The sequence below is a fragment of the Geotrypetes seraphini genome, chromosome 15, assembly GCF_902459505.1.
Source record: "Geotrypetes seraphini chromosome 15, aGeoSer1.1, whole genome shotgun sequence".
Classification (NCBI taxonomy): Eukaryota; Metazoa; Chordata; class Amphibia; order Gymnophiona; family Dermophiidae; genus Geotrypetes; species Geotrypetes seraphini.
The window spans coordinates 1,549,346-1,571,809 of record NC_047098.1 but is presented as its reverse complement, the minus strand read 5'-3'; the positions used below and the strand labels follow the sequence as shown (position 1 = coordinate 1,571,809).

General features: G+C 42.2%; 1 protein-coding gene across 10 annotated transcripts in view; it reads left to right on the top strand.

Moving 5' to 3' along the window:
- UBR4 (ubiquitin protein ligase E3 component n-recognin 4) overlaps positions 1-22,464 on the top strand; it is a 283,469-nt gene that overhangs the window by 206,966 nt on the left and 54,039 nt on the right. For all 10 annotated transcript variants that reach the window (XM_033921741.1, XM_033921740.1, XM_033921739.1 and 7 more), the window contains 12 exons: positions 137-275; positions 781-906; positions 1,280-1,408; positions 6,309-6,652; positions 7,034-7,124; positions 7,932-8,016; positions 10,625-10,752; positions 12,572-12,701; positions 15,291-15,448; positions 19,506-19,615; positions 21,376-21,517; positions 21,751-21,832. In XM_033921741.1, coding sequence (XP_033777632.1) covers positions 137-275; positions 781-906; positions 1,280-1,408; positions 6,309-6,652; positions 7,034-7,124; positions 7,932-8,016; positions 10,625-10,752; positions 12,572-12,701; positions 15,291-15,448; positions 19,506-19,615; positions 21,376-21,517; positions 21,751-21,832 — 1,664 coding nt within the window. The remainder of the gene's footprint in view (positions 1-136; positions 276-780; positions 907-1,279; positions 1,409-6,308; positions 6,653-7,033; positions 7,125-7,931; positions 8,017-10,624; positions 10,753-12,571; positions 12,702-15,290; positions 15,449-19,505; positions 19,616-21,375; positions 21,518-21,750; positions 21,833-22,464) is intronic.

Here is a 22,464-nt window from a genome sequence, read left to right as displayed (position 1 = left end):
AATTTCTATATTTCTCAAGATGAATTTTGCAAACCAAAGGAGTGTCAAGGAGGTTAAGAGTTTGATGATCTGATTAAGAGAGAGTTTTTTTTCCTACACGGGGACATCATCCTCTCTTATTTGTTGCTGTCTGCAGATCTATAAACTATGACGAAAAGGATCCTTTCCTGTGTAATGCTTGTGGCTTCTGTAAATATGCCCGCTTTGATTTCATGCTGTATGCCAAGCCATGCTGTGCTGTTGATCCAATTGAGAATGAAGAAGATCGAAAGAAGGTAAGTCCGTGAAATTCTCTTCAGCTTCTCCCAAAGAAACATGTGGATTTGTGATCGGGGGGGGGGGGGGGGGAGGGGAGGGGTTCTTGGTTTTCCACTAATAATATATATATATATGAATGACATAAGATATTATTTTCATGTGGTATATTTTAGTTGTATATGAATTTGGGAGGGGGGTGGGGGGGTTAAATCTTCTTGATGTATGATATTGTAGATTTTCAAGTGATGTTGTATTATAATTGTTTGATATTTACTGTACACTTGATGTAAGTTATAAAATGAATAAAGAAAATTTTAAAAAAAAGAAACCCTTTCTTCATGCCGTTTCTGTGGAAGGTGTAAGAACAGCTTATACATTAAGTCATAGCACTTGTCTTTTTAATCCTCATGCCTCTTGGCATTTCATAAAGAGGGAACATGAGCTCTGAGCTTGTATGTCATGTGAAGAAAGGTTTAAAAATGTGGATCTCATACTTTTGTTCCGCCTTCTTTTCCCTGGCAGGCTGTTACAAATATCAACACTCTCCTGGATAAGGCAGACCGTGTCTATCACCAGCTGATGGGACACAGGCCACAGCTGGAGAACTTACTATGTAAAGTGAATGAGGCAGCTCCTGAAAAGCCTCAGGTATATCGAAAACATACCCATGTTTTGACCAGGAGAATTATGACAAGATCTAGAATTTTGTTTCTCCTGCAGCTTTGCTTTGTAGCGATGTGGAAATTGTCAAGTATTGGGAGTGCATGAAGATGACCTGGACTAGCCTAGCTCGGTGGTTCTCAACCCTAGCCAACCAGGATTTGGGATAGTCCTAATGAATATGCAAATGAGAGATTTGCATATAATGGAGGTGACAGGCATGCAAATCTGCCCCCATTCATATTCATTAGACCTATCCTGAAAACCTGACTGGCTGGTGGTCCTCCAGGGCAGGTTTGGGAGCACATGGAGAACCAGTGCCTTTCTGGGTAATGATGTGGTTTCCGTGTTCTCTCATTAGGATGACATGGGTAGTGCTGGAGGAATCAGCTCCGCTTCAGCCAGTGTGAACAGGTACATCCTACAGCTGGCTCAGGAATACTGTGGAGATTGCAAGAGTTCTTTTGATGAGCTCTCCAAGATAATACAGGTAAAGCAGATCAATGTATTTTCTATCCATGGAGTCATTGTTAGCCATTGGGTCTTATTAGGTGTATTTGTGGTTTCAATAAGAGAGACAAACTCAAAACAAAGGAATGGAGGAACTAAGTAACTTACAAAATACAAAAATGCTCCACTAAACACACCTTAGACAAGTGGTCTCAAACTCAAACCCTTTGCAGGGCCACATTTTGGATTTGTAGGTATTTGGAGGGCCTCAGAAAAAATAGTTCATGTCTTATTAAAGAAATGACGATTTGCATGAGGTAAAACTCTTTATAGTTTATAAATCTTTCCTTTTGGCTAAGTCTTAATAATAATATTGTCATTTATAGCTGAAGAGACATATGATCAAGAAACTGTTTTTTATTTTACTTTTGTGATTATGATAAACATGCCGAGGGCCTCAAAATAGTACCTGGCGGGCCCGCATGTGGCCCCCGGGCCGCGTGATTGAGACCACTGCCTTAGATGGACTTTAATGAAGGAAAAAGCCTCAGGTGAAAGGTGAGCACCTTCTTAAGTGCACTGCTTTATCCTTCCATCACAAACACAAAAAAGCCTTCACTAACTTTGTTCCAGCATGCAGCCATAATATTAAGAGCTTTAGACTAGTTATGTGCATATATCACAAAGCAACACCGCACAATCCCCTGGAACAGAATTAGTGAAGGCATTTTGTGCCTGTGATGGAAGGATAAAGCAGTGCACTTAAGACAATGTTCACCGTTAATCTGAGGCTTTCTCCTTCATTAAAGTTCACCTGAGGTGTGTTGTTATTAGGTGCCATTGACTCGTGTTTGAGTCCTAGCAACTTGATGAATTGCTAGTCCGGAAAGGTCCACCAGGTGGCCCTCTTCAACTGGTTCCTTTGATCTTCCCAAACATGATGTCCTTCTCTTCTGATGGTGGAACCAAAATAAGACATCATCATTTGGGCTTCGAGTGACATAGCCAGAATTGATTTGTTAGTTCTTCTGGTGTGCCATGGCATACCTAGAATCTTAAAAATACATAAAAGCTTTAATATATGAACCACAATAAGCTTGTGATGGTTGGTATCAACACTATAGAAGACATTTTAAAATAGAGGAAATTAATTACTTTGCTACAAAACTGCTAATCTGTATAAATCTTTCTTCACCTTTTCTTTTTGAATAGTAGAAACTGAGTAAAGATGGGCTTAACACATTTGTCAGCAGGCCTTTCTCACATGCTAAGCCCATTGCTAGCGTAGCCTCCTGAAAGGGCTTTTTTCGATTTGTTTTATTTCTGTCCATGGGACTATTTACCACCTATTTCATTAACCCCAGTAAAGATAAAGGAGTAAAGGTAGAAAATCTCAAAAGTTCACACATAACTATAAACTAAGGAGGATCCTGGTTTTTGACTACACAAGCAATCCTGATTATCCAGATGGAGGAAGACTGATTCACTTTCCAAACTACTAGAAGACCAAAACTACATTTAATTCGTAAACGATCAATTATTCCTCGCCTTTGGCCAATGAAAACTGCAGATTTAGGAACTAGATTCTCAAGTGAGCCAATTCCATAGAACCAGTTCCACAAACTAAATTCCATGTGTAGTATTTATTGAAGTTTGCCTGCATTGCAAGGGAATCGTGCTGTTGCCTTGCCTAGACAGAGGAGAACAAGAAATGCCTCTCAAGGAAGCATAGCTTTTTTAGGCCTAAAAGCCTTCAAAAAGCATACAGGGAATGCAGTGCCGTTAATACTAATTGTCATATTAATAGACAAATTTGGTGTTGCCTTATCTTTTAAGTCTAAGCCAAGAGCTGACTCTAATACTCTAGGCTTACCTGCGACCAGTTGCCCAAAAAGGAAGGCAAACTCTTTAGTCCCAAACTCTGATCCCTAACCCTCTCGGTATCCAATAGTTGTTGAAAGGGGGAGCGTTTGTGGATTTCCAGTTGGCCATGAGGTCCCAAATATTTTACTGGCTTTTAAAAAGGAGATTACTCGAAAGGGCTATTGTTACAAATGGAAAAGAGTCACAGATTGATGCCTAAGATGACAGGAGGATCCTTTCAAATGTTCATCTTTAACCCTGTCAGATTCTGAACTCAGTGCCATAGCGGCATACCACAAACATATAGACAAACAATCCATCCTCTGGTAACAAGATTTATAAAAGAGGAAGGGGACTTGTATACTGTCAAGCAGTAGATTGAGTGGTTCTCTCCCAGCTTATGAAGTGGCCATTTGAGTCACTGAATCAACAGAATTAAAATTTCTCTCTTTGCAAAATGCTTTTCCTTTCCATCATGTCAGCACATAGAATCAGCAAATGACGAGCCTTGGTTGGTTGCCAACTTTGTGCTCAGTTTTACAGTGATCGGGTAGTTTTGAGAGCGCATTCAAAGCGTCTGTCAAAGATAATATCTGCAAACCATATTAAAACATATACTACCTATCTCCTTCTTGGCACCCTGTCGTTTAAGCTGAATCTCATTCCCTTGGAGCATTTCCTGACTTCTGACCTCTCTTCCCTCTGCATTGCTGGTGTCTTTGTGGGGTGTTGTGCACCGAAACTCCTCTCCTTAACCTCTCTTTGGCTCCATTATATATTGTTTGGTGAGCTGGGGGTAGTGTGCGTCCTCGTTTCTCCGCTTTCTGCTCTTTGCCTTGTTTAGGTCTGACCTGGATCTGTCAGAGCACTGCAGTCTCTTCCCCTCTGGAGGACAGGCCTACTTCCCTCTCTCTTACATAGGCTTCTAAACCTATCCTGAAGTATGTCTGGAACAAGCTTGCTCTGGGAGGATGATTTAAAAAGGTTTGAGCTCCACTGGGTCAGACCCGAGGTCCATCGTGCCCAGCAGTCCGCTCACGCGGTGGCCCAACAGGTCCAGGACCTGCGCAGTAGCTCCCTATCTATACCCCTCTATCCCTTTTTCCAGCAGGAAATCGTCCAATCCTTTCTTGAAATCCAGTACCGTACTCTGTCCTATTACGTCCTCTGGAAGTGCATTCCAGGTGTCCACCACACGCTGGGTAAAGAAAAACTTCCTAGCATTTGTTTTGAATCTGTCCCCTTCCAATTTTTACGAATGCCCTCTTGTTCTTATATGTTTTGAAAGTTTGAAGAATCTGTCCCTCTCTACTTTCTCTATGTCCTTCATGATCTTGTAGGTCTCTATCATATCTCCTCTGAGTCTCCGCTTTTCCAGGGAGAAGAGCCCCAGTCTCTCCAATCTTTCAGTGTATGAGAGGTTTTCCATGCCCTTAATCATTCGTGTCGCTCTCCTCTGGACCCTCTCAAGTGTTGCCATATCCTTCTTAAGGTACGGTGACCAATACTGAACACAGTACTCCAGGTGCGGGCGCACCATTGCCCAATATAACGGCAGGATGACTTCTTTTGTTCTGGTCGTAATACCCTTCTTAATAATACCCAACATTCTGTTTGCCTTCTTCGCGGCTGCTGCACATTGTGCCGTTGACTTCATTGTTGTATCCACCAGTACACCCAAATCTCTTTCAAGGTTACTTCTCTCTAATACTAATCCCCCCATTTGGTAGCTGAACATCGGGTTCTTTCTCCCTATATGCATGACCTTACATTTCCCTAAATTGAAGTTCATCTGCCATTTATTCGCCCACTCCTCCAGTTTGTTTAGGTCCCTTTGTAGGTCCTCACACTCTTCCGTAGTTCTAACCCTTCTACAGAGTTTAGTGTCATCCGCAAATTTTATAACTTCACATTTCATCCCCGTTTCCAGGTCATAATAAATACATTAAACAGCAGCGGTCCCAGTACAGACCCCTGCGGAACTCCGCTCGTGACCTTCCTCCAGTCCGAGTAGTGACCCTTCACTCCAACCCTCTGTCTTCTGCCTGCCAACCAGTGTTTGACCCATCTGTGTACGTCCCCTTCCACCCCGTGGTTCCACAGCTTCCTAAGTAGCCGCTCATGGGGTACCTTGTCAAAGGCCTTTTGGAAGTCGAGATAAATGATGTTTACGGGTTCCCCTTTGTCCAACTGGCTGTTCACCCCCTCAAAGAAGTGCAGTAAATTTGTTTGGCACGATCTTCCTTTGCAGAAGCCATGTTGGCTCGCTTTCATCAGCCCATGTTTTTCGATGTGCTCACAGATGCTGTCCTTTATCAGTGCTTCTACCATCTTGCCCGGAACCGATGTCAAACTTACCGGCCTGTAGTTTCCCGGGTCTCCTCTTGACCCCTTTTTAAATATAGGTGTAACATTTGCTATCTTCCAGTCCTCCGGGATCTCCCCAGTTTTCAAGGATAGGTTGCAAACTCGTTTGAGTATTCCCGCTATCTCATTTCTTAATTCTTTTAGTACCCTAGGGTGGATTCCGTCCGGGCCTGGTGATTTGTCGCTTTTCAATCTATCTATCTGTTGGAGGACATCCTCATGGCTCACCTCTATTGTTGACAGTTTTTCTTCTTGATCACCATGGAAGATCATGTCGGGTTCTGGTACAGTGGATGTGTCCTCGCTTGTGAAGACTGACGAGAAGAATTTGTTTAACCTGTCGGCTACCTCTTCTTGCTCCTTTATCACTCCCTTTTTGTCTCCATCATCCAACGGTCCTACTTCCTCCCTCGCCGGTTGCTTCCCTTTAACATATCTGAAGAACGATTTGAAGTTTTTTGCCTCCCTGGCCAGCCTCTCTTCGTATTCTCTTTTCGTATGGGATCTGTCTTCTCTGTAATGTGTGTCATGTAGCGCTGAAAGCACTCATAAGACCTTATGTGGCTGGTGAACGAACTGTCTTGAGAAGAACCCTTACTACAGGTAAGTCTTAGTTTACTTAAGTGAGTTATACAAGAGAGCCTTGCAATTTGTACCTGATGCAGATTTAACTATTTGAGGTGGGTTTTTTTTCTCCTTTGTATGGACAGAAAGTGTTTGCTTCTCGGAAAGAATTATTGGAATATGATCTACAGCAGAGAGAGGCTGCTACCAAATCATCACGGACAACTGTACAACCGACATTCACAGCCAGCCAGTATAGAGCCCTCTCTGTTCTAAGTTGTGGTCATACCTCGTCAACCAAATGCTATGGATGCGCTTCAGCCGTTACAGAGCACTGTATAACCTTGCTCCGTGCCCTTGCCACGAACTGTACCATCAGGCACATACTTGTGTCCCAGGGACTTATTCGGGAGCTTTTTGACTACAATCTTCGGCGGGGTTCAGCAGCCATGCGAGAGGAAGTGCGTCAGCTTATGTGCCTCCTAACAAGGTATAACCATTTGCGAAAGTTATAACATGTAGAATGTGCAGCTTCTCTTATAAGTGCTAGAGAATTTGACGTAGATTGCAGAATCAGTACAGAATAATAGATGACCTAAGAGCCTCTCACCTGTCCTCCCTGCTATTGATTTTAAAAACGTACCCTATATCTATTATGCATTTCTTTAATCACTTTTCTGATTTCCTCATAAAAAGCTGCCCAGATCTTTCTCATTCCAGGTTATTTGCAATAAGACCCAGGCCATCCCTCGAACAATGTGCAGTAGGGCACTTTCTTTGGGCAACCATTTGTTCACTTTGTGTAGATGGATATGTGGAGCCCAGCACCCAGATCCCTCTTCACGTGCTTTTGGTTTTTGTTTTGAATTAGAGATAATCAAGAAGCTACTCAGCAAATGAATGATTTAATCATTGGGAAGGTGTCTGCTGCGCTTAAAGGACACTGGGCCAACCCAGACCTGGTAAGAGCTTACATGTGCTTTCGGTTATGTCTCTGGCATGAATTTGGTTAATTTGTATAAGACCGTGTTTATTTCACATAGATGAATTGATCATTTCATTGAAAGGATAAGGTAATGCATTTGCAGTGCTAGTTCTGTCTCTAGTATTGCTGTATGTTTATTTAAACAATATTTCTAATCCATTGTATCCTTAGTTGCATCACATTTATTAATTAACCTTGCAGTTTTAGGCAGATTACAATAAGAGAGGATCTGGTAATTTCCAGGAAAACGCAAAATGAACTATAAGATAAAACTGATATCCTCTTCAGAATTTCATATCCTTCCTTAAATCCTTGCCTTTTGAATATTTGCTGAATAACAAAGCTTTTATTTCCCTACAAAAAATTTGATAGGCACTGAGAATAAAAGTTCTCATGCATACCAGTAATAAACAAGAAAAATAGTTTTACCAATTTAAAGCTCAGTAGAGACAGTGCATTCTTTGTTAAGCTAAACAGTGCTACCGTCTTAAGTTTTTCGAAACCTGAAAAGGCCTTGCAGTGCATTTTTTTCATCCCAGTCCTGGGAATCTCAAAACTGCCAGTGACGCAGCTTTTTACCAGTTTTATAGCTTATATTTGAATCTCCAATCAAGAAAAGCAGAAGTTCTGTTTTCCTGAATGTAACTTTCTCAAGTTTCAGAAGTTAGCTGTGCATTTTAGTCATACTGCAGATGAAATTGGCAGAAATGGAGGAAGTGTGTATCAGGCTGAATTGAAGAAAGAATGAGAGTAGCAAGATGCAGATAATTGTTTTGTGTTTTAGGCCAGCAGCCTCCAGTATGAAATGTTGCTGCTGACAGATTCCATATCAAAGGAAGATGGCTGCTGGGAACTGCGCCTACGCTGTGGTGAGTTTATGGGAAAAAAAAAGGAGGGTTCCAGGTCATGGTTATTAACAAACGGGCCCTCGGTGAGCCTAGTTCAGAACCAGGCGAGCTAATTGCTAAACTTCCGTGAGAGAAATCTGCTGCTTAATCTCAGTGGCCACGAATTTGGATTTGGAGGATGAGATGTACAGCGTCAGCATCTATGAGACAAACTTGGCTTTTTTTGTTGCATAGAACTTTCTGGACCCCAGTTCGTTTACAGAAGTTAGATAGTTCTAAGTCTAATAGATGCTGGCACTGTCATCTTGAGAATCACAATCCTATTAGGCACTCTATAATATCAATCCACTCAAAGGTTTTTCAAAATATTGTTTAAATTTATATCATTCCTTATGAAGCAGCTTATAATACTTTTAAAAGACACAAGGGGAATCTCAGAATGCCACTTGTCCGCTGTTGATTCCTGCAGTCCAGTGTGGTAGCACTATATATAAATTTAAACAATATTTGATATAATGATATAAATTTAAACAATATTTTGAAAAACCTTTGAGGGCACTGCCATCTTGACATTGGGACACTTGATACTTAATTTTTGGAGGTCAATTTGGGGACAAATTAATATTCTGGAGTCATCAATTCCATTGACATATAAGGTTGTCATATGTGGGACGTTATTGCATCTTAAGCCTGCCGACTTTTCCTGATTATGTCCGGGGTGGCCATACAAATGGTTACTTGGAATTGGAAAAATTATGATCACCTCGATTTTCCTTTTTGGTGGGCAAATTTATGCTTTTGCTACAGGTACAAGAAAATGAACGCAGACATGTTGGGGAATAGAAATTCATTTAAATTGGTTTGGGGCCCATTGACGTCTTTTATTACTTCATTATAGTTGCCTTTTATCTTTTTGTTTATTTGCACACACATCCGGGGGTGGGGTGGTAAGGGGGATGCTTATCTCTTTGCTTTGTTTTATTCCTTGATGAAAATGTAATGGAAGGGAAAGTCTTTATGCATTGTTATTGACTATGATTATAAGTGCTTACCCTGATGGTGATTGGCCTTAAAACTTAATAAAGATTTATAAACTTCTGTGTGAGGGTAGAAGGCAGAACACTTAACTTTTCTCACCCTTGGCAGGGTCCCCTGTACCCATTCTAGCACCTCCTTTCCCTCCTGCTAGTCTTCAGTTTCTGATTATGATAAATCAACATGTCTGGTTCAACAAGAAGGGCAAAGCTTCTTAGTTAGAGTAATGTAATAATTAGGTAGAAATCAATAAAAGAGCACAATTTGGTACATATAATATCAACATATCGTGCATGTAAAATACCATATCTACATAATAATCATGGCCACAATATATTACAATGCCAAAAAAATCTGACTCTTGCTCCCAAGAATCAAAGAACCAGCAATGTGTTTGCACCACCATAGATTCCTTCCCACACTCACCAGTAATTTTCTCCTACCTCCACAATACCACTACACACCTCTTTTCTGCCACTGATGCCCCTCCCTTTTTCCAAATCCATGAAGTTACAACGGGAGCGTTAGAGCCTGTCCCTCGTACTTCAGCAGGAAGTATAAAGGGGGCGGAGCCATCCTTTGTGCTGCTGTTGCTGCTTCCTGTCCAGAAGTATATAATAAGGCCTTAAATATGTATCATCCCTGAAAATCAAATAATCGATGACAAGAACATAATATAATAATAATATATATTATAATATTAAAATTAGTGATAATTAATTTACTAGGGAATAAAATTAGGTGGTTGAATAATAATGAAAAAACTTTTCAGTAGGGGGTGGTGGACATAGATGATTATAACAATATACATCATAAGAGGTTCCAAAGACTGAAGTCTGTATAATTTATGATATGTCCACCACTGTTTGCTTTAGATATTTAATAGGGATTGTGATTTAGAATTAATACTTTATTTACCAGATGCTATGATGGCCCTGATATAGTTATCAATATAGGTAAAATTAATTGTTTAATAATTTCATTTATTTATTGCATTATCCTCCCTTCCACTGTTCTTGTCATCAATCAGAAGAAGAGAGGAGGCAGGAAAGGTACATATTAATTCACTCCATCCCCACAGTTGCTACAGACAAGCCCCCAAAACTTTCTTCATGCTTTGGAAGAAGCCAAGAGGGAAGTGTGCGATGACGGTGAATAGAGCTGGAAAGGAGAGTGAGATGAAAAGGTTTGAGAGAGGAGGGTAATGAGTGTTGTGCAGGGAGAATAAGGGGGAATAGCTAGTCTTCAGACTTTATAGGATGTGTGAACCATGAACTCAAAGTAGCAGTGGAGTGGAAAGGGGCATGCGATGAAACTACTAAGTAGTAGATTTAAATCAAACTGGAGAAAATATTTCTGCCAGATAATGTGGTGAAATCAATTAAAAAAGGTTTGGCTCATTTCCTAAAAGAGAAGTCCATAATGGCTTGGGAAGTGATCTAGCTGGGTACTTGGGAGCTGGGTTGGCCACTGTTGGAAACAGGATACTGGGCTTGATGGACCGGTCTGTCCCAGTATGGCAGCTCTTATGATAAAAGTAAATAAGATTCTCTCCCAGTGACCTATCGCAATATGATTTGTTCCCTGTCTGCAGCTCTGAGCCTTTTCCTGATGGCAGTGAATATTAAAACTCCAGTTGTTGTGGAAAACATTACCCTCATGTGCCTGAAAATTCTCCAAAAACTGATCAAGCCTCCCTCTCCGACCAGCAAGAAGAACAAGGTACTGACCTTTGAAGACTTTACAGTGATACCTCGGGGGAAAAGGTGGCTAGTAGTGAATAGCAAAAGAGCAGAGCATTTCAGTGCATCCCTTGTCTGTCTTTCAAGACTTGCACTTTTACTTTTCTTCAATCCCAAAGCATATGAGAAAGTTTGGCCATTTCAGTTGTTATCACTTTCTAATGAATTCCATAGAAATTGGGGGAAAAAGATGTAAAGTAAAGGGACATTTGTATTCCAGAACCTTTTACCACAACCTCTGGCAACGTGATCCAGAGCTTAACTAGTCTCTGAGTGAAAAAATATTTCCTCCTATTGGTTTTAAAAGTACTGTATTTCCTTGTAACTTCATTGAGTGTCCCCCAGTCTTTGTCATTTTTGACGGAGTGAAAAATCAATCCACTTGTACCCGTTCTACTCCACTCCAAATCCTAAGTGACAAATGACAAAGACTAGAGGACACTCGATGAAACTGCAGGGAAATGCTTTTAAAACCAATAGGAGGAAATATTTTTTCACTCAGAGAATAGTTAAGCTCTGGAACACGTTGCCAGAGGTTGTGGTAAAAGCAGACAGCCTAGCTGGTTTTAAGAAAGGTTTGGACAAATTATAGAAACATGACGGCAGATAAAGGCCAAATGGCCCATCTAGTCTGCCCATCCACAGTAACCATTATCTCTTTCTCTCTCTGAGAGATCCTACGTGCCTATCCCAGGACCTCTTGAATTCAGACACCGTCTCTGTTTCCACCACCTCTTCCGAGAGACTATTCAACGCATCTACCACCCTTTCCGTAAAAAAGTATTTCCTCAGATTACTCCGGAGCCTATCACCTCTTCATCCTATGCCTTCTCATTGCAGAGTTTCCTTTCAAATGAAAGAGACTCATCTCATGCACATTTATTCCATGTAGGTATTTAAACGACTATCATATCTCCCCTCTCCTGCCTTTCTCCAAAATATACAGATTGAGATCTTTAATAATAGTGCTTTAGGCATGCAAATACATACTAATCAGAAAAATAGGGAATTTAATCCTAAAGGGCATAGAGAAAGTGAATAAAAACAGATTCTTCAAACTGTGGGGAGCCACAAGCACTAGGGGTCACTCAGAGAAATTGAAAGGGGACAGGTTTAGAACAAATGCTAGGAAGTTCTTTTTTACCCAGAGGGTGGTGGACACATGGAACAAGCTTCCAGAGGAGGTGATAAGCCAGAACTCTGTACAGGGGTTCAAGAAAGGTTTGGATAGGTTCCTGGAGGATAAGGGGATAGAGGGGTACAGATAGAATTTGAGGTAGGTTATAGAAATGGTCAGTAACCACTTCACAGGTCGCGGACCTCATGGGCCGCCGCAGGAGCGGACCGCTGGGCAGGATGGACCTCTGGTCTGACCCAGTGGAGGCAACTTCTTATGTTCTTATGTCTGTCCCCATACAAAAGGATCGAACAGTCCAAAAAAGAGTGGGTTCTCTGCCAATTTAAAAGAATCAATGCCCCCAATTCTATGTAGTTGCACTTGTGTATAAGGGGCAATTCTGCAGCTGGGTGGAGCCCTTAAGTGAGGGGGGTGGCTATGTCTTGGAGATTCAGCTCCTAACAAGCCCACACTGATGGGAGATGAAATGGACTGGCCTGAGGATCCCCTCTTGCCCAGTTTGTAAGGAGATGGGGGGCATTTTCTGGAGCTAGAGAATGGAAGAGATTACCATGGAAAGAAGCATGTCTTATTTTTCCTGTGCCTCTAAATTGATTATATTGATTGATCATGGTTTACTTACTCTAGTTCAATCCATCAGAGGTTTTTCTGTGTTTTCTAGGATGCTCCAATTGAGGCACTTACTACTGTTAAACCTTACAGCAATGAGATCCATGCCCAGGCTCAGATGTGGCTCAAGAGGGACCCTAAAGCATCATATGAGGCCTGGAAAAAGTGCCTGCCTGTCCGAGGTAGTCTGTCTCTTACAAAGATTACATTTTACCATGTTTAGATCATTCTGTATTTCTTGCAATGGAAAAATGTATCATTACTAAAATAATTTCTCTGCCAATAGTTGCACTCATAGATGAGTCAAAGACTAGGAAGTGCCGGTCTGAAGGGAAGCCTTCAATTGTCTGTAATTGATTTTTATTGCTAGCCGCCACTTTTTTTTTAGCTAGGTTGCATATTGCTCCAGACGCGAGGTCGATGCGGCCAACTTGTGCTTGTGGTGTGCCAGCTGCCGAGAAGGGGAATCCTCGTCAGCTTTGTCCAGGGATCCCCGTCATGAGTGCCTCGCACACTGGCAGCAGGCAGTAGGGAAGCCCGGGCTTCCCTTGCCATCCACACAGGGATTCCCCCCCAGCCACCGATGCTCAGGGAAATAAGGTTTCCCTTACCGCCAACAGTGCTGGGGACTCCTTTACTACTACTGCCAGCTTGCCTGCTTTAGCAGTTGGGGTGGTTCAGGCCTCAGACGCTGCAGGCCTCAGGGGAGGTTTTTTCGTCGAGTTTTGGCAGGAAGCTCCTCCATCTTGTCTAAAGCCTCAGGTGGCCTTCTCCCTGTATTGGAGAGACAGGGGCAGGTTTCTGCTGGGTCTCCTGCTATGGCAGTGAGTCCCATTGGGCCGCCAGGGATTTTCCCCCTGATTTTGTTTCAGCCTTTTGCAAGGCTTATCTTCAAGCAGTAGCTGTGGGTCCTGCTTCCGTCTCGGGGTGGGGGGGGGGGGATTCTTCCTCTGTGTCCACCCGTGTTCGGCCCTCCTTAGCTCCAGTTTTGTCACACACACACATACACACTTTCATCCAAGCGGCTGAGGGTCTCTTGTTTTTGTACAGAGAGCAGTTTTCGTTTGAGGAGGACTTGGACACCTTGGTAGACATCCAAGATCCTCTTGGGGGCACGGAGGCCTCTGGCAGAGGTTTTTCAGTTCCGCCAGCTGGTGAGAATGCATCTGTGGTGCACATTTTTCAGCGGGAAGAGCTCCAGGAGCTTATTCTTAAAGTTTCCTCGGTGTTGCACTTCAAGTAAGACACAAGGAGCCCCCACGTGTTGTGGACCTTCTGCTTCGGGAGATTCACTCAGCCTCCCTCTCTTTTCCTATGCATCAGGATATTCAGTGAAGCACTACAGAGGCAGAATGAAAAATCCAGAGTGGATTCCTTCTGCAGCATGCGAATATGGGAAAATAACCCTATTATCTAGAATGTCTCACCTATCTACTGGAAAAGAGCTTTCGTTGTCATAATCATAGTCCAGGCCTATACACATGTAGTTATATTCTAGTTAACTTCTGACCCTCTCCTGGTGTTTTCCCCTCTTTTGTGCTTTCCTATCTAAATTGTAATTTTGCCTTCTATCCCACCCTATAAAGTCTGTCTTGAATAATGTCTGACGTTTATATGTCTCAAACATATTTTATTAATACTGTAAATCGCTTAGAAATTTTCTTATAAACATTTAAATCAAATTTTAAATAAAACTTAAAGCTAAGTACATAATCTTTTTTTAACAAACAAAACCTTTCCAATCACAGGGAGAACTATAGAGAGCTAAAAGACATGAAATGAAGTTGCAAAGAGGGAAACTGAAAAGCAACCTCAGAAAGTATTTCTTCATGAAGAGGGTGGTGGATTCACATAGTAACATAGTAGATGATGACAGATAAGACCCGAATGGTCCATCCAGTCTGCCCAACCTGATTCAATTTAAATTTTTCCTTCTTAGCTATTTCTGTGCAAGAATCCAAAGCTCTACCTGGTACTATTCTAACTGCCGAAATCTCCGTCAAAACCGACTCCAGCCCATCTACACCGTCCCAGCCATTGAAGCCCTCCCCAGCCCAACCTCTCCCAAATGGCCATATACAGACAGACACAGACCATGCAAGTCTGCCCAATACTGGCCTTAGTTCAATATTTAAGCTCTTCCTCAGGATGTTCTGAGAACAGAAACACAATTTTAAAAGGCATGGAATAAAGACAAGGGGATCCCTGTGTGACAAGAGGATAGGCTGAAAAATATATTCACACAAAGGAAAACAGAAATGACTCAAAATAAGAGCATAGAGAGGGATAACCTGTAAGGAGCAGCAGGTTTGACCCTAGGATCGTACTGGTCTATCTGCCATCACAACAAATAGAAAGAGGCTAAGACTGTGGACTTTAAAAAAATATCAACCCCAGCATTATTCAGTGTGTATCCTTATACACACTGTCAGAAGACACTGAGCTCTTTGCTATCCAGCTGCTAAGTAGCTTACCAAGGCTTTAGGCCAGCTTTTCCTTGTGTATTATACTTAGTTGTTTCATACATTTTCAATTGAAGTGTTTAATTTTTAGCTACTTAGTACAAAACCATTTGTGTTTCAATGTTTTCAGGCTACAGGTACTATTTGCTGGGTGCCTTTTCAGGTGGAATCACAGGTTTGTCCAGTAGGAATCATCAGCCAGGGCAGGAGCAAGAGGTGTTTTCCCGTCAAATTATTATGCCTCTGGATTGTTTTATAGCCTGTTTGCCTGTATGTAAACACAGGTTTTGCTCCTGATATATGTTGCAGGCCTAGATGCCAACGGGAAATCACCCAGTCGATTGGAGCTTCGCCAGATGTACTTACTAGAGAAATATGTGTGGAAATGGAAGCAATTCATGAGTCGACAGGGGAAAAGAACGACCCCGTTGGATCTGAAGCTGGGACACAATAACTGGTTGCGCCAGGTGAGTATGGAAATGAGTTTGTGTTAAAACAGTGATAATAGAAGGCCGTGTCATTAACAAGACTGAATACAACAAATGTATGAAGACTTATGTGAGTGTTGTAATCAGTTCCGTGATAACCTTGCAGGACACTTGGTTTATGTGGAAGGTACACAAACATATCAACTTCAGCAGGCTCTCAGTCTCATCATCCTTTGGAGGTGAAGTAGGAGAACATGTCCTCATTAGATATCTTAACTGGAAAGAGAGGTCAATAAACAAGTTATAGGTGATATATTTTCATTAGACTTAGTATATCCTCTTGAATTCTCCATCATACCAGTACTTCAGAAAATCTCTGAAATCCCACTTATTCAACAAGTTTGTCTGATCCCTCGAAACCCATCCATCCCATCTACAATCCCAACATGCACCCCCTCTTGCCTGCCAATCCCCTTCTTCTCTCCCTCCCTCGAAAAAAAATGCTGTAATCTTCATTTGCCATGATACCAGGAAAGAGACTTGGGAGTTATGATTGACAAGTCAATGAGGCCGTCCACGCAATGTGCGGCGGCAGCAAAAAGGGTGAACAGAATGCTAGGAATGATAAAGAAGGGTATCACGAACAGATCGGAGAAGGTTATCATGCTGCTGTACCGGGCCATGGTGCGCCCTCACCTGGAGTACTGCATCCAGCACTGGTCGCCGTACATGAAGAAGGACACGGTACTACTCAGAAGGGTCCAAAGAAGAGCGACTAAAATGGTTAAGGGGCTGGAGGAGTTGCCGTACAGTAAGAGATTAGAGAAACTGGGCCTTTTCTCCCGGACATGATCGAAACATTCAAGGTACTGAAGGGAATAGACCTAGTAGATAAGGACAGGTTGTTCACCCTCTCCAAGGTAGGGAGAACGAGAGGGCACTCTCTAAAATTGAAAGGGGATAGATTCCGTACGAACATAAGGAAGTTCTTCTTCACCCAGAGAGTGGTAGAAAACTGGAACGCTCTTCCGGAGTCTGTCATAGGGGAAAACACCCTCCAGGGATTCAAGACAAAGTTAGACAAGTTCCTGCTAAACCAGAACGTACGCAGGTAAGGCTAGACTCAGGGAATTGGTCTTTGACCTAGGGGCCACCGCGTGAGCGGACTGCTGGGCATGATGGACCACTGGTCTGACCCAGCAGCGACAATTCTTATGTTCTTATTTCTACTTGACTGTATACCGTCTTGAACTGAATAGGTATGACGGGATATAAATAAAGCTATTATTATTATTATCTTTAACTGGCTTTCAGGAGCTGCTGTTTTATCAAAATTTATGCATGCCTAGTTGGAAATAACACTCCAGGGGTTATAAATTATAAAAGCTTTCAGGAAATAGCAATAATACAGTTTAGAACATTTATAAGCAGACAAACAGGGAACAAAGCTACAGTCAAGCCTGGAGCAAATCACCTGGCCAATGGTTTCACAATATAAAATTGCTTATATTCTACAAAATAACATCAAACAATTCTATGCGGATTCTAAAACTAGAAGAAGAAAAGCCAGAAACTATTATAAATTCACTTACATCATAAAGCATCAACCTTCCAATTATCTCTTTAAAATAATTTTTCAACACCTTTCAAAATACCAAGTAATCTTTGTGTTGATCTGATGTGGACGTGACTTCCATACGAAATAAGAAAATCCAGCTGCAAATATTCTTTCTGAACAAAGACCCTTAGGATCTGGAAAGTGCAATATTAGTGAATCATGTAAAGATACTGATCTCTTAGTATTTCCTTGTAAAATATGAAGATTATCATGCATAACTTGAACTGAATTCGTGCTTCAGTTGGCAGCCAAAAAACAGGCAAGCTGTTGTATTTTAGATGGTCCGTAACTATCTAGCTCCTAAGGATATTTGCAGGTGGATTTTCCTTTTGGTATCTACCAGGAACTCGCTCCCATGCCAAATAATTTTGTACATGAAGCATAGTTATTCAGAATTGTAAAGAGAATCTATTACAACAATACAGTTGGAACAAATGACCTGGATAGAAATAGCACCTCTGTAGTACAGAGACTTCCAAAACATGAGTTGTCCTACTGGGATCTATCTAGCCTAGAATCCTCTTGCCAATAATGACCATACCTGGCAGAAAATGGAAAGGTAGCAAGATTGCATGGTACTTATTCCAGGTAAGGTGATTTTTCACTCTCTTCTTTAGTAATGGTCCTATAAGAACTTCTCCTCCAGGAACAAAGAAAAACATTCTCTGAAAGCAAAAGCCGATTAATGCATATAGTAGCCATTTTTCTAAAGCAAAAGAATCAATCAGAGGGGAAGCAACCAAAGCATAGTTGCTGAAGAAAGAGCAGGCTAATTTCACTCCTGAGGATCCCTGTTCTAAGGCTGCAAGAGAAAAAAATAGTGGCAAGGATTAAAGAGAAGCTGCTGCCACAAAGAGCCCCCCAAAAGCTAAGAGAGATGGTAGGGCAAAGTTTGGCTGACCTTCAACACCAGGAAGAACAACAGGCAGGGAACAGCCTGGCTGATCACCACCAGCAGCAGCTTCCAGCTGCGCTGAGGGGAAGCACCTTCATTAGTAACTGGTCCATATGATTTGTAGAGGAGGAGGAAGGAAGCGTGGTAATACCTTTCATGAGTGTTCTTGACTGCATTCACGTGTTCTCTGAAAGAAAAGCTGCTCTGAATGAGGAGACTAACTGAGGGGGGTTAGAGGGGAGCGAAAGCACTTGAGAAGGGGTCGTGAAGGAAGGATGGTAGAACAGCACTTGAGAAGGTATTGCAAGAAAGGGATTTGGGAAGGGGCCATTGTTGGGGGGGGGGGCACTCGAGAAAGGTTCATAGTGGAAGTACAGAAAAGAGAATAGGAAAGAAACAACGGAGAAGGTAGAGGAAGGGGGGGGTGGAACAGGGCGGATGGGAATAGAACTGGGGAAGGTGCATGGGGGAGAGCAAGGACTCAGGAGGATGAGCATCTATTGCAGGGACCAGAGAGAGATGACTTCCAAAGGTCTCAAGGCAGGGAGGGGAAGGAAGGATCAGATGACATCCATGCTTGCAAAAGTCTGCAGGTACCTGCGCTTCCCTTGAAATTTGCTTGCAGATAAATTTGCTGGAGGAAGGTGAAAGGGAAAAAGATTGGTGGGGAGCAGCTGGCAGGAGAAAGGAGATTATAGGAAGAAGTTGGAGAGAGGGAATTGGGTAAGCTAGAGAGAGTGTTGAGGACTGGTGGGAGGGAAAAAGAAATGGAGGGTGGTACCTGAGGATGAAGGGAAAACAGGCGGTAAAGGAATGCATTGGGGGAGAGACTAGTGAATTGGCAAATTACTTGCAGGGAGAAGAATTAGTAAGAATGGAAGAATGGATTTGAGAGAGACTAATTGTTAGGAAGTGACTGAGAAAGCAGAAGTTTTGGCACAGAGCAGGAGGGAAGAGAGTGGTAAGGAGAGACTGCAGAGAGCAAGGCTGGAGGGAGAAAGACAGAGTGGGAGCTTGCTGGATGAGAGACTGGTTGGGTGGGCTTTGGGGGTTGAGAGATTGTGGTGCAGCTGAGCAGAGGTGAAAAAGTGCTGGGAGGATTAGAATTTGGCCTGTCTGGGGAGGAGGAAGAGATTGATGGAAGATGAACTGGGAGCAGGTGGTAGACCAGAAGGAGGTTGGGAGAGCTGTGTTGAAGGTGTTTTCCATTTTTTGGATGTTGAAAAGAGACCTAGAATCTAAAGATGAAATATAAAAAATAAAATTGAAACAACATAATTTAAAAAAAAAAAGCTCGACCTTCCACCAGAAATCTATACAGCTTCATACAAGGGGAGTAAATACCTTCTCTTCAGTAGTCTTTAAAGGTCTAAATAAAGAGCCACCCTTGTAATCCTTTTGAAAGGGAGAAATAAAAATATTACAAGTGAAGGCTTATATGGCCTCCTTAATGTCTGCTGTCCTCATCAGGTCAGTAAAGAAACAGTACAGGTATACTGATGAAGGGAGCAGAAGGATGTTTTGATTTGCAGTTCTGGTGAATATCACAGCACACTTGTTGAATCCTGGCTTTTCGTTTTCAGGTACTGTTTACCCCAGCCACCCAGGCCGCACGTCAGGCCGCGTGTACCATTGTTGAGGCTCTAGCAACGATCCCCAGCCGTAGGCAGCAGGTTCTTGATCTTCTTACCAGGTATGGAGGAAAACGACATGATCATTCCCTACATCCCCATCCTCCCTGTTCTGCCCTTACTTACCTGCATATAGGGTAGGTTTTTGAGCTGGGAACACATCAGTTAGAACTTGCAATGCCAGTACCCTTACCCAGTGTATGAAAGCCTCATCTTAGCCCTCACAGGCACCAGACATCAGTCGCCATAGTGGGACAGACTGAAGATCCATGTAACATAGAAATATGAGGGCAGATAAAAATGGCCCATCTAGTCTGCCCATCCACAGTAACCATTATCTGTTTCCCTCTCTGAGAGATCCCACGTGCCTGTCCCAGGCCCTCTTGAATTCAGACACAGTCTCTGTTTCCACCACCTCTTCCGGGAAACACTTCCACACATCTACCACCCTTTTCGTAAAAAAGTATTTCCTTAGATTACTCCGGAGCCTATCACCTCTTAACTTCATCCTATGTACTCTCATTGCAGAGTTTCCTTTCACATGAAAGAGACTCAACTCATGCACATTTATATTACATAGGTATTTAAACGTGTCTATTTCAATCCTCTGAAGCAACCTGCTCTACTCTGTAACACCTCTGGACATGTCCAGAAATCCTCTTCTGTAATCCGCTTTGAACTGCAAGGTAATGGCGGAATAAAAATCACTAATGTAATGTAATGTAATCTCCCCTCCCCCGCCTTTCCTCCAAAGTATACAGATTGAGATCTTTAAGTCTGTCCCTATACGCCTTATGACGAAGACCACACACCATTTTAGTAGCCTTCCTCTGGACTGACTCCATCCTTTTTATAACTTTTTGAAGGTGCAGCCTCCAGAATTGTACACAATATTCTAAATGAGGTCTCACCAGAGTCCTATACAAGGGCATCAAAACCTCTTTTTTCCTACTGGCCACACCTCTCCCTATGCAACCTAGCATCCTTCTAGCTTTTACCATCACCTTTTCAACCCGTTTGACCATCTTAAGATTATCTCATACTATCACTCCCAAGTTCTGCTCTTCCATCGTGCACATAAGTTCTTCACCCCCTAAACTATACCGTTTGCTTGGGTTTTTGCAGCCCAAATGCATGACCTTGCATTTCTTAGCATTCAATTTTAGCTGCTAAATTTCAGACCATTCTTCAAGCTTCGCCAGGTCTTTCTTCATGTTATTCACACCATCCGGTATGTCTACTCTATTGCAGAGTTTGGTATCATCTGCAAAGAGGCAAATCTTTGCCGAAAACCCTTCAGCAATATCATTTATAAAAATGTTAAAAAGAACTGAACTTTGAGGCACACCACTGGTAACATCCCTTTAACCCAGGAAAAGTCCATAGTCTGCTATTGGGACAGACATGGGGGAAGCCACTGATTGCCCTGGATTGGTGGCATGGATGCTGCTACTATTTGGGTTTCTGCCAGGTACTTGTGACCTTGACTGGCCACTGTGAAGATGGACCATTGGCCTAACCCAGTAAGGCTGCTATTATGTTCTTAGTATTGTATTTCCAAATATCTGGCAAGATCCCCAATAAGTATAAAACATATTTTATGCTACTTATCCAAGGAATAAGCACTACGTCCATAGAGGGAGGGGAGGGGCACATGTTTCCCCCCCCCCTTCAGTAAAGGGTATCAAATATGAAGTTAGAACTGTCCCTCATGCGTACAAACTATCGCTAACTTTTTTTGTTGACAAAGCTGCTTTGTAAAAGAAATGTATTTTGTACCACTCGAGATGTCCGAAGATAAACGTTTGTTCTTCTGTCCTAGTTATTTAGATGAGCTGAGCATCGCTGGAGAGTGTGCTGCCGAATATTTAGCCCTATACCAAAAACTCATCAAGCCTGCCTATTGGAAGGTTTACTTGGCAGCCAGAGGAGTCCTACCCTATGTGGGCAACCTCATCACCAAGGTAACAATTAGATCTCCAAACTCTCCTTAGTGCCGTGTGTCTTTGGAGCAGCAAAATGAAACTGAAAATGGTGCCTAGGAGTTTAGTACTATAGTGGGTATAGTTCCAGCTAGCTTTTGAATTTTCCTAGAAGGTGTTTAATAAGATACATCTTTGCCAGTCCTGGTTATACATGTTACAGCAGCTCCATAGTGTCGCTTTTCTTTTGTTCATTGACTCTTTTCTGTGTCTAGGAAATAGCTCGTTTACTTGCTTTAGAAGAAGCAACCCTTAGCACCGATCTACAGCAAGGTTATGCCTTGAAGAGTTTAACAGGTATGAAATGGCGCTGAAGGCACGCTAGCATTCTGGAGAACATTTTGTACACATAGTAGGATGTGGAATTAGTTCTGCAGATTATTTTTTGCTTCCTAGCCAGTAACAAAAATCAGGAGGCCCCCTGACTGATCCTGAAGCTGGAGTATCAGTGATTTGTATCTTGGGTCCCGTTGGAGATGTGTAGTTGTAACCAGCCGTATAACATTCCTGAGACAGCAAATCCAAATGTGATATTTCTAAAAGATCAAGAAGGGGAACAGTGGGATCCCAGTGGATGGATGCTCATCTTGTCTTGTAAATAGGAATTACAAGATAGTAATGATAAAATTTTGAGCAAATAAGTTGGTGGTTCTCTTTGCCTAATATTTTCTGGAAGTCTAGTAGCTATCAAGAAATAATTTGATACTCGGATATTAGTGTTCCTTATTGTAACTGAAAGAGGTTTTTACTTTGAATTTACATGGTTTGAAAGTTAGATGGAACTCCTCTCGTTTTAAGGAAAGACTAAAACAGTTAGGATTCTTCAGCTTGGAAAAGAGAAATCCAGAGAGGAGTAGAATGGGTACAAGTGAATCCATTTCTCACTCCATCAAAAATGACAAAGACTAAGGTGGGGGGACAACACTCAA